The sequence below is a fragment of the Anas platyrhynchos genome, chromosome 3 (assembly GCF_047663525.1).
Source record: "Anas platyrhynchos isolate ZD024472 breed Pekin duck chromosome 3, IASCAAS_PekinDuck_T2T, whole genome shotgun sequence".
Lineage (NCBI taxonomy): Eukaryota > Metazoa > Chordata > Aves > Anseriformes > Anatidae > Anas > Anas platyrhynchos.
The window spans coordinates 111010036-111024841 of record NC_092589.1 but is presented as its reverse complement, the minus strand read 5'-3'; the positions used below and the strand labels follow the sequence as shown (position 1 = coordinate 111024841).

The window sequence follows — 14806 nt, the reverse complement described above, 5'->3', positions numbered from 1 at the left end:
TCCTAAGGATTTCACGTCTTTGTATGCACAGAAAAAGTAAATATTCATTAGGCTGTGGAGTGCATGCAGATGAGTTTGTCTCCATGAGACAGACGTGATGGCATGTATCTAGTTGTAGTCCCCTCTAAGACAATGAAAGGAGGTGTATTTTACACAAGCTGGCCCCTGAAGCAGGGTTCATAGCAGGTCTCCCCACTCCCAGGCAGTCCTTACTGTTCATACCCTCTTTCTTTCCCTCTGTCCTGGTGAATAGGAAATCAAACAACTTTCAGAGGAGAAATTTCTGTATCCCTGTCCAGAGTCTGTTCTGTCTGGACACTTAGGGCATCTACCCCTTAGGAAGGAGATGCAGGTTGCTCTCCACAAGGAAACATGGCTGTGCATATTTTCCCAGGAGCTCCTAACCACTGACCTGGTACTTAAACCAGGGTACCTGACCTGGTACCTAAACGGGTCTTGTCTCATCCTCCCCAGCCTTGCTTTGATCCTTCTCAGCACAGGAAAAGGATGAGGCATTTCTGGACATGCCCAGAAGCTGGTGCTTAAATCTGTGACATTTAGTTTTCTTGATCTGCAGACCTCAGGGTGGATGTCTCACATCTTTGTACAATGAGAACAAACCTGCTGACAGTGGACCTGGTTCTTTGTAACCACTCTAAAATTCAAAGAAGTAGACCAACTCACAGAGGCTGTGAGCCATGCATGGAAAATCAGTGACCAGGGGGATCTCAGTGGCTGAGCGGTCTGCAGACATCAGATGTGCCAGGATTAGGCAACTGATAGGTTTTCAAAGGTTGAACTCTGAAGTTGCATCTTTCATATGGTATTTGGAAAGCCCAGGAGTCACTTAAGACTTTTTGTGCATCACAGCCTACTAAGACTCTCATGTTTATCTATCTATCTATCTATCTATCTATCTATCTATCTATCTATCTATCTATCATCTATCTGCCGCACTGTCTCCATTTCCCCAGAAAGAAAATCCTTCTGTGTAGGGCAGTAGATTCAGGAGATTTTCCTGCCCAAGGACAATACATGCATTACATCAGTTTCTTTTTTCTGTCTGATTTGGGGGCTTTTTCACTCCTTTCAGTATGCAAATTGTTCCGTTCCTTTAATGGCTGTTCTGCCTGTGGTCTGAGCAGCTCAGGAAGTCTCCCTGTGAACTGAATGCAGAATGTGGCCACTTTTCCCTTGAATATCACTTCCTTTGATTTGATAGGGTTTCTAACACAATTCCTGTTATAAGAAAGAGATTTGCAGGCACATAGTGAGAACCCAAAGGAAGCGATTACAGGAACAACTGAAAGGAAAGCGTGCTCCATGCTCTGCTTTGGACACCCTGGGATTTCCAGCAATAAGCCACAAAACACTCAGTGGCTGGGTACTGGCAATAAGAGGTGTTGGCAGGGTTCATGGGCGTTGGAGGTGATGTCTTGCTGGGGATGGCCAGGTCTTCTTGTGGGACCTGCCTTCTTGCCTTCTCTTGTCCAGCACATGTAGACACGAGCTGGTGCACTGAGACCTGGCTATTCCCTTTCTGACTCCAGCTTGACTCCTCAGCAAAATAAATAAAGCAAACGGGCAGAAGCTTTAGGAAAACCTGAAACCTGTGACGGCTTTTAAAGAAAATCTCCATGAATATTTAGATCTTAAAGGGATTACGATGGGGCTTTTGTATCTCAAGCAATTCTTTGGCATCAGCTTCGATAAGTCATAGAGGAGGAATGGACATTTAATTTAAGTGTTTGGTAGTGAATTCGAGAACAAAGGACAGATCTGTATCTCAGTTCCCAGATTTTCCCTGGTGTTGACATATTTCTCCCTTACAGAGACTGGGAAAAGCCAGAGTCCCATGCAGTCCACACGGACAGACACAATACTCGTGTGATTTGTAGCATTATGCAATTAAATGGCAAGGAAGGACTTACTGGATATTACAATTGTTCATTTGCTCCTATAGCCAACCTCCACCTTCCCACAGAAACAGCTAACAGCAGAGAACCACACAGGTTTTCAAACGTTTCCCTGCCCATCAGGATAAAAGTGCTGGGTTTAGGGGTTAGATTAAAAGAGTCAGGAAATTGCCTCAATAAGATGAAATTTCTGTTGATACTGAAACCTTTCAGAAAGCTTTCCTGCATTCTGCCAATTTTCTCCCTAATCTGAGTAACTCCTCTTCCACCAGTGTTTAAAAGAGAAAGGTCAGGCTGAGACTGATGCAGTTTCTCCAGAAGCTGACAAAGCCCATGGCTTCACGGCTGGACTTGGGCCATGTGTGGACTTGGGCCAAGCACTGAGCAGGCGATGGAAAGCACCCAACATCTAGGGAGCACCAGCACGTCCCTGTGATAGCAGTGCCACCAGCACCGTGTCCTGGGGGCTGCGGGGCTGTGTGGTGACACCTCCAACTTGCACGTTGTGGTGGGGAAGCCAGTGCAGAAGAGTTTTCTCCTTCTGGTTGCTGCTTGCTGCCCCACATCCCACATAACCACATCATAGCTTCGCCACACTAACACGGGGTTGTGTTTTTATTGGAATAATCCCAGGACTTGCCTCTGGCCTTGGCAGCAGCCCCATACATTTCCCCCATCCCTCGCGTCCCAGTTTCGGAGCACAGGGCTGGGCTGCTGCTGGTGGCACTGATATGTGGAAAGAGTTTGCACCTCAGTTGTCCCATTATTCCTCGTGTCTACATCAAGAGTGCTCTTGTCCCTGTGTTCACTTTTATCCCTTTCAGCTGCCAGAGGACACCTGGACTCATGCTACCCCTTGCTAATGGCAAGGAGCTCCTTCCCCATGGGCACAGGATGTCTGACCCTTTGCCAAAAACATCTCCCAGGCCTGATCTTGGATGTAGTTACACATAACCTCAACAAACACCAGCAATAGAATGGCAGGACTGAAGAAAAGCATGGGATGCCACTGACTCTTGTGTGAAATGACCTCTCATCATCACCCTCATAGGTCTGAGCGCATGCATGTCCTGAAATGAGCTGGGCCAGATTTTGAATTCATTACGAGCTAATCAAGCCAGGACACCTCAAGAGCTTTTTCAGGGTGGCTTCTGAAGCTCTATGACTTTGGTCCATCAATCTTGAATGCCTCTGGATTCATCTGTTGAAGCTCTGGATTCTCAGTGGTAGATCAGCTGCTGAGGTCCATGCAGCTGTGCTCGGCTATGCATCCGCTGGCAATGTGGAGGTGAGGCAGAGGTTTGCACTCCTGGTTTCTGGAAATTGAGCTTTCCTGGCCTTAACATCCCTTTGCAAAGGGCTGGGCACCTCTCCTCCTGGCACTTTGTTCTAGCATGGTGGGAAAGGAGGACGATATCAAGCCCATCTTTTCCTTTCAGAAAAGCTGTGTGAATGAGTTCCCCTAGAGAAGACAGGAGGTTAAAAATAACCCTGTGAACAGCAGTGACTAATGGGCTCATCCACACGGGCTGCCTCCCCCTCCACTGCTGTCTCCTGTGCATTATCTGTGGTCCATGACCCCGGGGGGCTGCAAAGTGAGTGACAGATTTGCATTCACTTGGGGAACATCCGTTATCAGTGATGTGCCAGGTTTTAAGCTCTTCATTGCACTGACTTCAGAACTGCTCTAATCTGGTGGGAAAGTCACATGGATCTTGCAAGCATCCTGCTCAAGGGCCACAGTGACTGTTAGCTTATAATGCTGCCTGGTCCCGTGAAGGAATTCATTTCCACAAAAGAGAGGCATTGGCTAATGATTGATGGGGCAACAGAAAAGAAAGTTTAACATCTCAGCCTCTATCCAGGAAGGTCTGACAGCCTTGTAAGGCTCATGACTGGGGTAAGAAGGTGCCTCCTGGCATGCAGATTGCTCCAGGCTCCCTTTCAGCCTCCAGCAGTGCAGCCTAACCTCTTCTTTCCATGGGTATGCTACTCCTAGCGTTTCTCTGCCGGCCTGGATCATGCCCACTCGTGCTCATGGACAGGTCTTGGCATTTAAAACCAGCATTACCCAATGAGACGTGTTGAAACCCAGGATGATGAGAAGGTTTCAACATTCTTGTGGAGGAAAAGAACAAGAGGAGATGGGTTGGAAATGACCTAATGGTAGTCTATTAATATTGGTGGGAGCAGCCCATACCTGGTAACAGGCAGCTTCTGAGTCTGCCTTGGACCCTGTTTGGGGAGTAGACGTCATTTTAGATCATGAGGTAGGCACAAGAGTTCCTACACTTCTTAATAAACAGGAGTTTATTAAGAAGCATCTTACAACCTTACTCATAGATGAACCACTGTAGGACACCCAGCCCTGAGACCAGCTGGCACAGGAGGTCCCTGCCATTGCAGGAGGGATCTGTGGTGTGGGTTGGCTCACAGACAAGGGGACCCCATGGGATCAGGGCCAGACGCATGCCAGGAACCAACAACCACATCAGCAGAGTAGCCAAAGTCCTTCTGGTGCCCATCTCTTCGGGCTTGTGTGGTAGCCTTGACCATGACATTGCTGCCCAAGGCTCTGACCCAGGCTCTGGGGCAGCAGTTTTATTGGGGCGTTTGCTGGAAGTTGCAACATGTGGTGAGTGTACAGCAGTTCTTATAAATGTCTTTTTTTCTTGTTATGCTGCACAAACTTTTTACATTGACTCAGTCCCAAGGAAGATGTTTTCTAAATAATAAAAAAAAAAAAAGTCCAGCTACACATGACTTCCTAAAAGGATGTTAATAAAAAATAAATGTGCTGACAGTGAAAAAAGATGACTGGCAAGGACGTGTGGAAGATGGTAAAACCGTTTAGTGGCACGTGAGCTCTGAGGGAAGGATCTGCTTCTCATTACACAGCCCATTTCCCATAAATCTCAGCTTGAATCATTTACTTCAGTGAGTGCCAACCGGGCTTGAGTGTGTTTTGTTTTTTTTTTTTTTTCTGTCCAGTTTTGAGCAGCATGTGACCGGCAGGGCCTGCCTCGCTGACAAATGTGCAGAGGGCTCAGTGCTGATGCTTCGTACTGCAGGAACTGACTTTTATGGAGCTGCTCCCAATGTACCCATGTAGAAGCTCCAACACGTGAGTGCAGATTGGCAAGTTATCACACAGCACCTCAGCAGCAGCGAGTGCCCAAGTGTGATGTGAGCCTCTGGCAGCAGGGGTTAGGCTTGACATCATTTAGCTTGCAGTGAGAGAGGATACAGCTCCGCCGAGTTGCCTCATATCTCCTGCAGGCAGAAATGGCAATGAAGTCATCACAGCGCCCGCTGCGCATGGGAGAAAATTCGTCTGGCCTTCTGGCAGAATATGCCTCTGTTCCTTGGGATGTACTCTGTGCACATTGCATTGCCCTTGCCTGTTTTAGGATGTTGTCTCCACTTGCATCCAGAAATGTCAGACCCAGTCATGCCGCATGTCCTGCGAAGCCACACCATGTGCTGGACCTTACCCTGCTCAGTGCTCACCAGGGTCTCATGGCCTCAGCTTTATCATCAAATCCTGCCTGCTGGTCTCCAACATTTTGAGCTGGAAAGAGCTGGTTGGCTTGTGGGATGGGACGTGAGACAGCCACACATTATTTGGAGGTCACATTGCCTCCTCAGTGAGGGATGGGGAGTTCCTTAGGTTCACACATTGGTGGTGTAGGAATGGGGTGTCCCTCATGAAATCCATGGGGCCCTGCAGTAGCAAATGGCAGTTTTAGGAGATGAGACCATATCCACAGATGGAGGAAAGTCACTTTCATTGGCTTTTGAAGTCAGTGAGAAATCAGCTCCTGCTGAAGGGCTGTACTGCCCATGGGCTTCACCTGGGTATGGTTGTAGGTGACAGAACTGCATCGGCTGCATGGTGGCCCACCAGAGACCTTCCACGTCAGACAATCACCCCATCCTGTTTCAAGAAAACCCTTATTTTTTGGTCTGTAACCTGTAGAAAAAGTACATTTAGTGCTTCCTTTCACCTAGATCAGGCAGCAGGTACTGCAAGCTTTGATGCAGAGAGGAAACAGGAGTACTAGCGAGGATGGTATGGAAGGAGTGGTTAAGCTCCTCGCAGGAGAAGGGATAATTGATAGAGAGAAACACTGAACTTTTGAATGTTACTGGCAATTAATTGTTCAAAGCTTCCAGCAAAATAAAACATGTTAAAATATTGCATGTTTCACAAAGATTTTATACGCAGCATTTTATTTTTTTCTTTGCAACAGTCCCAAGTGTTTCATAAATTGTATTTATCTCTCCTGTAATCTGGCCTTTTGTTCATGGACTAACTAAGCGAGGTCAAAGAGGAAGAGTGAAAGAGCATTTTTGGCAAAGGGAAGTTTTCAATATGTCACATTTAGTAGAAGTAATAAGTACACAAAATCCCTGGATCTATAAATGTCTTTGTACAGGGGGGTTAATTTGCATTGCTATTGGATATCTTTCCCTAATTATCTTTTTTTCTTTGTTGTTCTTACTTCATTTGCTGTGTAGATGTGTATCAAGGCATTTCCTCTGCCAAGTGGGGAATGGTTGACACAGTTCACTGCAGAGCCGGGGCCCTCATGCACAGACCGGCCATCGAGACGGCTGCGAGCTCAGTGTCACGCCAGAAGAGACTCATTAGGAAGAGACACCCATCAGGACTTCAATGTCTTTTTCCCTGTCTTTGCACTCACAAAATTTTATAGCCCACGAGATCGCCTGAGCAGAGGCATGCCAGATGTTAGTTGTGAACGCGTGGAAGGAGCTGAAACACAGAATGCTGGAGTCAAAATAATCCTCTTCCCAGTTCCTGAGGCACCCTTTATCTATGAAGTATTTGCAAATATTGAAGCATGATCTGTGCCAGCAAGGTCAGGCCAGAAAAACCCTCTCTCACATGGAGTATCTTCAGTCATGATACTGTTTTACCAGATCTTTTCAAGGGCTGGCATATTTTCCCATAAAGTAGGAGGAGTAAGTGCCCTAAGACTGGAGGAGAGCAAATGTCACTTCTGTCTTCAGGAAGGACATGGGGAACTACAGAGTGGTCAGTCTCACCTCCATCCCTGGGAAGGTGTTGGAGCAGCTAATCCTGGAAACTACTTCCAGGCAAATGAAGGACAGGAAAATCAGGGGATGGGAAAATCATCAGGTGAGGTCAACATGGATTCACCAAGGGGAAGTCACGCTTGACCACCCTTCTATGATGGCCAACCCTGATGGATGAGGGGAGAGCCGTAGACATTGTCTACCTGGACTTCGGTAAGGCCTTTGACACTGTCTCCCATAAGATCTTTGCAGACCAGCTGTTGACATATGGGCTGGATGGGGAGTCAGTGAGGTGGACTGAAAACTGGCTGAGTGGAAAAGCTCAGAGGGTGGAGATCAGCTCCATCTGGACATCTGTAAGCACTTCTTTATTGTGGGGGTGATGGGGCATGGGCCCACGGTGGTTGTGGAGTCTCCCTCCTTGGAGACCTTCAAAAGGTGCCTGGAGATGGCCCTGAGCAAGCAGCTCAAGGTGTCCCTGCTCGAGCAGGGGTGTTGGAACAGATGACCAGCTCCCTACAGAGCATTTCCGTGAGGTGAAAGAGGACTGAGGACACAACAGGAGCTGCCGTTTCCTCTCTGTTTTGGCCGTTTTGGCTCCCCTCCACTTGTGCTACCTGTGCCCTCGTTCCAGATGGAGAAGCTGCCTGTTACCACAGGCTTCTTCATGCATGGTGCAAGGTTCTGCCTGCCAACTCGCATTCAAATCCTGTGCAGTTTGTCAGTGTACTTGTTTTCTCTGGAGGAAGGTGAGCAATTTGATTAATGCTGAATTTTGGCTTGGAAGAAAGCAGGCTCTCTCACTAACAGATGAAGATTAATGAAGATCCTTTCCCTTTCTCAAGACTTTATACTTGGCTGGCTTGACTCCTTGCATAGATGCAGTCTGCATGTTTGAACAGGGAACGACTGTTTTTCAGGCAATTTGGCTCCTGCCCTGTTGAGATCTCCTTTGTTTTCTGCACCACAGAGGTGAATGATATTTCTTGCACCCATGCCAGTGCAAGAAGCTCAGTAGATGAGGCTGCTGGGCAGGCTGGGGCTGGTGAGCTGCAGCGACACCGATGCACTGCTCTGTAGCACCCTCCAGCCATCTAAATCGAGAAAAGGAAAAAGCACAAAAATTTACTTTTCTGAAATACCGAGAGAAATGGCTTAAATCTAGTTGTTTCTCAGCAGAGTCTACCATGTAGTTTAAATGCGCTCTCTACCCCTCTCTGGCCTTAAAATTATGCACACAGAGACCAGCCCAGACTCAGCCATGAGCCAGAGGTGACATCTGGTGCTGTCTAAATGGGAAAAACCTGACCAGGACACCTGGAAGCACTGCTTCAGCCATGTGCATCCCTATCTGGGGCGGGTGGCTCTGCTGATCTCACATGTTCTTATCTGTTAATCTTATTTTACCCCCGCACGTGAGATGACCATGAGGTCCTTCCTGGAGGGGACACATTCCCTCCTCCAAGGAGGAGACCCCACAGCCTCTGGGCAGCTTGTACCAGTGCTCGGTCAGTCGCACAGCACAGAAGTGCTGCCTGGTGTTCAGAGGGAGCCTCCTGTGCTCCAGTTTGTGCCCATTTCCTCTTGTCCTGGCACTGGACACCACTGATCAAAGCCTGGTTCTGTCTTTGCACCCTCCCTTCAGGTACTGTTAGACATTGGTGAGATGCTCTCAGTCTCCTCTTCTCCAGGATGAACAGTGCCAGCTCTCTCAGCCCCTCATCACAGAGGAGGTGCTCCAGTCCCTTCATAAATGTTGGGGGTGGCCCTGCACTGGACGATGTCCAGGTCTCTCATCTGGGCTCAGTCCTGCGCTCAGCATGTCACCATCAGACTCTCTGGGTTCAAGAGAGGGAGAAGCATTTTGCATTTAAATATTCAGAGAGAAGTAGCCCTGACACACGCTGGGTGCTAAAAGCAAGAACACCAGCCTAGTTTGTCACCTGAACACTGCCAGGCTCTCTGTGTAACCCAGAAGAGACAGGAACCTCCAGAGGGCAATTCAGCTTCCCTAAGAAAAATATGATTTTCTGTTTGTCTCCATTATCTCAATCTCATCTTCTCTACCTTCCTAAGCATTTCTGCAGAATTTAAATTTTGTTCAAGGTAGCATTTAAAGTAAAATATCTGTGCAAATTAGATTAGTTCTGGATCATTAGATCCCTTCCCAATTTCTGAACAAACACTGCCAACCATTTTTAGAAGTGCCAACACGCAATGAACAAACCACTATTATCCTTGCAGTTGCAGGCTTGTCTTCTGGTGAGAGGTAAGCAAGCAGCCAAAGTTACTCTGCATCAGTTAATTAACACCATTTCACAGATAATTTACACTAAAGGAAAGCACATCGACAGGTGTGTTAATACCTGGGAATATAATTTCCATTTGGGGAAGGTGGGAACTCTCAGAAGTGGGATAAGCAAAACACTGTCAAGGCAGCTAAAGTGCAGTGTACGCTAGGTTTGGAGCCTAAATTCATAGAATAATGAAATTTGGGCACTGGACTGTTTTTTCAGGTGCCATGTTATACCCACACTACTTACAGGTCATGATGCCCTCTTGCATCCAAAGCCTCAGGAGCTGCTATCTGGGCATGCGCAGCACAAACTACATGTAAATGTGTTATGTTCCGTCGAAGGATTTTCCTCTGTAACACTATTCTTTTTTAATAGATAATTGGGGGATAAACCTCCTTTCACCCCACAGGAGCTACAAGGCTGGTAGGCAAGGCTCAAGGCTCAGAGTTGTGAATGATGGAGGCCTTCCTGACTCCCCAGGTTTGGAGAGAAATGGATAAGACAACATCTGGCTTGGCAGAGCTTGGTGCACTTTGGTATGTTTTTTGGGGATGAAGACAGAGTGACCAACAGCAAGGAAGTCTCTTGGTAAGGCAGTTTGCAGTACATCTTCGGTTTTGGATGGGAACAAAATGTGTCCCAAGAGCATAAAACCTTGCCTGAGTAATTAATTACTGCGCTGGGCTGTGCTTCAGGCAGTTTCATATAACTCAGCAGCTAAACCAAGAACCAAAACCCCACCACCAGGATCCACAAAGAGCCAGCTGCCACCTTGTCACACAGAATGGGGTTGCCTTTCACAGCCCCAGGGGGCACACAAATATTGGCCACGATCTCACATCTCAGGACAGAGGGGTGAGTAAATCTGAGCTCTACAAAGAAAACCTGCCAGCCAAGTCCAACTGCAGTAACTAACCGGCAGTTCTTGACATTTACTGTTCTTGGACAAAGCAGCCTTAAATACTGCATTTAAACCCTGGCTTTGAAAGGCTCCTGCTTAAATCCAGATGCAGCGCAAGTGACACAAAGGCACATGGATGCCTGCCACTTTCCCACGTGGCCCTTTAGCTACTACAAGACCACATGAAACCCAACCTCTCGTTTGCCAGAAATGGTGTGGAAGGGATGAATTTACCCAGGACTATTGGTGGAAAACTCCTCCAAGCTCCAAGCACCCTCCCGAAACCCAGTGAACAGAAATCCACACTCAACCCCAAAATGGGGGCTGGTGCAGGGACTGGATCGGGTCCCAAAGCAGCATCACGGTCCCTGCTGGAGAGCTGCAGAACAATGCTCCTTGCTGCTGGAGACTGAGCCCATGTCTTTGTAGGCTCCAGTTAGTTCTGGTTTGCCTTTGGCATGGATAACAGTTTGTTACCCTTCACCTCTAAGCTGGTTTTGGAGTAAGTTTTTTTTTTCTTTGCCTTACTTAGCACTTTTTAATTAAATACTTTGTTCTTGTTGAACTGGTGCCCTAGCTTCTCTGAAAGCAGTCTGACTTCACCTATTACTGTTCCTAAGTACAGCAAACAAAGGGAAGGTGGGTAAAAGCGCTTCCACGTTGGTGACCTGGCTGTGGTCTCACTCCACCTTCCATCTTCATCTACCGCAGCACAAAAACTCATCTTCCCGGTGAAAATGAAACATGAGAATCTGGTGTTGTTTACTAGATTGTTAGGAGATTGATGCTGGAGAGTTCCCCATCCTCACAGAGACAAAACCTCGGCAACCAGCTGGCCTTTAGAGTGTGGAGGGGAAGAGAGAGGCAGGAGCTCTCTGACTTGCATGGCTGTGGGCCTGGGGGAATCTTGCTCTTTTGACTGGGGAAGGAAGAACAGGCTATCAAGAATAGGTCCAGGACCTCATTCCATAGAAATAAATTCACTGACTTTAAAGTCATTGCTGAGGTACAAAGGACGAGCCTGGTCTGAAGCAAGGCTTTTTTATTGAATGAAAATGGGGGAGAAAAAAAAAAAAAAAAAAAAAAAAAAATATGCTTCTCAGATGCTCAGTAGCAATTTTTTGTTGTTCCCAGAAGACTTTAGCACATGACAGTGCTCTTCTCCAGCAGTGGAGGAGCACAGATGCAGGGCTGTGCTGGCATAGAAAGGCTTTCAGGGCTTTTTGTTGCGGTGCTCTAGATCTCTCACAGAGCCAGCAGGAACCCTGTGCATGGCAGGACCCATCACTATTGACTTCTGGAGGTAAATTCACATAAGAAAACTTCCAAGTAAAGGGCTTTCAGTGAGATGAGCTACCTCAAGCTCTAGGCCAGGGTGGCAAGCTCCCAACACCAGGGGGGACATGCCAGGTCCTGGCACCAAACCCCACTGATTCCCATGGTCTTTGAGCAGTGCCGAGACCCCCACCAGCAAATATCCCAGTCTATGTGATACACATCACTGCTTCCAGCAGCCTTTTTTATAATATTTACCCTCCTTAGCTAGGCAAAAATCTTGGTAAGGGCATGTTTCTGAACAGCCCCATTTGGGAGGTGTGCTGTCCCTGAGCTGCTGACACCATGGGCTGTCCCTAATGCCTCCATGTGGGAAGGGGCAGCATTCACTGACCCAGAGCAGGCAGCAGCCCAACCTCCCCACAGCTTACTTTAGTATTTTCATTAAGCTTTGGTCAAGCTCAGCCAGTACCCTACTTTGGTAGGAGCAGAATTAAACCAGAATTGCATCCTGCTTGAGATGCCAATTAACCTATATATGTTTTTTTTCTGGACCTTGAAAAATGCAAAACACTGTATGAACACAAGCCTTTGACATTAAAAACAATCCAGTTCACATTTCTCCCACACAGCCAAATTTTTTCCCCCCAAAGTATGTAATCCTCAGCATGCTGTTACCACAAAATAGGGAAGTTTAGCAGCGGTTAGAGCAGTTCCCTGGTTCACTTGCAGCCATCCTGGCTCTGGCCCCCTTGTAGCAGGCAACATGATTTAAATTAGTCCGAAGAAGACATAAACATGAGTTGGATTTTTTATGAAAGGCTGCGTGCATTCCAAGCAACTTTTAAGAGCTCTTCTAACACTAACTTTTAAGAGGAACTTTATCACACTGAGATTAAAGGATTAGAATTTGAAAAGAGTTCCTAGGCAGGCCCAAAAATTTACAAAAAAGGAAGAAACATCTTAGAAGAAGAAGAAGAGATCTTTTGTGAACACAGCAATGTCTGTTTCTAAGAATTGTACAAGAGAGTTATTCTCTCTCTAACCTGATAAGATGCTTCTTCCCCTGTCCACTGCGATTTGAGAAACGGAAACCATCCAAAATGAATTTCATCTGGCTGGATTAAATGGGCTCGGCAGGAAGTTCTGTTTTCAGTCGCTTACCGGCAGGGATTACACAGCCTGAGTCTTCTCAGCAGACCCTTTTGCATAAGCTTTGATTACCTTACAGCAGGAGAGCTGCTCGCCCCAGCAGTCGCTCTGCCCAAGGGGCACGGTGTGCTTATAACGCATAATAATGAGCAATTACAGCATCGTGAATCTGTTCTTGATAGCTGAATCTGTACTTTATTGCTGGGATCAGATTAGGCACCCAGAGCCTGCCTAAGTGACAGAGTTTTTTGCTAATGAAACTCCAGATAAATCCTGCAAGTGCCTTGAGAAGCCTTCAGGCAAATTTGACTGCTCCTGGCGCTTATCTTCTCCCTCTGGGCCTTGTTCAGCAAAGCATGTAAGTACAGAAATACATACCCAAAGAAAAGCAGGTAGGTAATGATAGCTCCTAAAACGTAGTAGTTATAACTCTAAGTTTCTGAGGTCTTGCCTATGCCCTGGTGATAAGGTGTCCTGCGAGTTTAGGAGCTGAGCTCTGAAGAGGTGTGAGAGGCACGGATTCTTTTCGTCCAGGGAGTTTGCATCAAGAGGACTTCACCAGGGCAAGCCTGTGGTCTTGTGGGGTTAAAACATGATCCTGGCACCTCTCCTGATTCCAGATCTTTTCTGCTGACCTCTGAGTGATGGAGAAGAAAGCCTCCACTGAGTATGAAGAAAACTTTCAGACAGGAGAGGACTGAATCATCCAGTTGCACCTTCCCACACTCAGCAGGTAGGTGACTCTCCATGCATGCACAATCCAACACAGCTGGCTCTAGCAGTCCTTACCTCTGCTCAGCCAGTTTCTGGGCAGGAACTTGCACATCTAGACTGTCCCTGGTGAAGGCTTGTCCAACCTGCTGTTGAAGTTCTCCTGTAGAAGAGGTTCAGGAACTTCCCAGGCAGCTCCTCCTGCTGCTCTGCTGCTTTACTGTTAGAAAGATTTTCCTAATGTCTCATCCAAATGTTGTTTTGCGGCAACTTCAATCAAGTATGTTTTGCCTGGTGCCACCAGACGGACAGAAAAAACTGCTTGCTGTCCTCCCTGTCACGTTCAGAGAGCCTGCTGCCAGCTTCTCTCGGCTCTATCCTCTCCTCTCCAGGGCAACCTGTTTAACATTCCCCCGACTCAAATTCCTTCAGCCTATGTCATGGTTGCCCTTTCTGGACAGTAGCCAGCCTTTCTTACATTGGATTTAGCACACGAGCCCAATCCTCACCAACCAGTGGCTTCCCACTGATGCAACCCATTTTATCTTCTATCTAATGTCATCTCATGTTTGCGGGGTGCAGTCTGTTTTCTGGGGGGGGACAGGTGGTTGCTGCTTTGCTGCCAGCTTTCTATTTGCACATTTGGTCCCATATTAGTGTGTTACTGAGTTTAATTGGCTGTACTTTTCCCCTGACTTACAGATTGCTCTGAGTCCTGCTGCAGCCCTCAAGCAGGCTTGCAAACTTCCCTCCTGGGACTTCCACAAATGGAAGTGTGTCCTCTACGCCATTGTCTGAATTGGCAGTGATAAAAATATTGACTAAAATCTCTGCAAACTTTGTAAAGAAAAATTAATTAGAGAGAACTATTGACAGCTTGCCTTTGGGTGCCATTTCTCAAGCAGTTCAGCACTCACCTCACCGTGATTTAATCTTTCCCTCTTTCTTAGTGTCCAAGTGCGTCATCCAGCAAAAGCGTTTCTGAAGTCACAATGCAGCACACCAGCTACTCCTTTTCTGCTCATTGGGCCAGTTATCCTGTTAAAGAAAGGAGTCACATTGAGTTCACATGATTTGTTTTGGAAAAATCTACTTTGGATATATTTTTGTTTATTCTTCAGGTGTTTATGAGTAAGTCATGACAGAATCTTTCTGGGTGCCACAGCAAGCCTGGCTGGTCTGTAATTCTCTCGGTCCATGTCCTTCCCCCTTTCCTCCTTGTTTGCTCTTTTCCAGCCTGCTGGGATCTCCTCTTCTGCCATTGTTGCACACTCCAAGATAATTGCTAGCATTGCAAGGATTGCTTCAGCTAGTCCCTCATACCTTAAAGTGAATGTCATCTGTCCCTCCTGGCTTATCTAATTTCTCTAATTTATGCCTTACATTTAAAACATTATCTAAACATTCCAACGCTGAGGAAATTACGAGAAAATGCCAAATAGCAGTTATTACGTATTGATTTATCAGTCTGCTGACTCAGAAGTAATGGAGCT

The 14806-nt window shown here is 46.9% G+C and overlaps 1 protein-coding gene and 1 long non-coding RNA gene across 4 annotated transcripts in view; one reads left to right on the top strand and one right to left on the bottom strand.

Annotated features, from left to right (window-relative positions):
* HS1BP3 (HCLS1 binding protein 3) overlaps window positions 1-7581 on the top strand; it is a 71942-nt gene extending 64361 nt beyond the window's left edge. Inside the window, exon 7 of the mRNA XM_038176433.2 lies at window positions 6438-7581. Within this exon, the coding sequence (XP_038032361.2) occupies window positions 6438-6480 (43 nt within the window). The 3' untranslated portion in view covers window positions 6481-7581. The remainder of the gene's footprint in view (window positions 1-6437) is intronic.
* A 361-nt stretch (window positions 7582-7942) lies between these two features.
* The window catches only part of LOC119716383 (uncharacterized), a 50323-nt gene continuing 43459 nt past the window's right edge, over window positions 7943-14806 (bottom strand). For all 3 annotated transcript variants that reach the window (XR_011808588.1, XR_011808591.1, XR_011808590.1), the window contains 2 exons: window positions 14231-14351; window positions 7943-8071 (listed from right to left, as the gene is read on the bottom strand). This is a non-coding gene — a long non-coding RNA (uncharacterized lncRNA). The remainder of the gene's footprint in view (window positions 8072-14230; window positions 14352-14806) is intronic.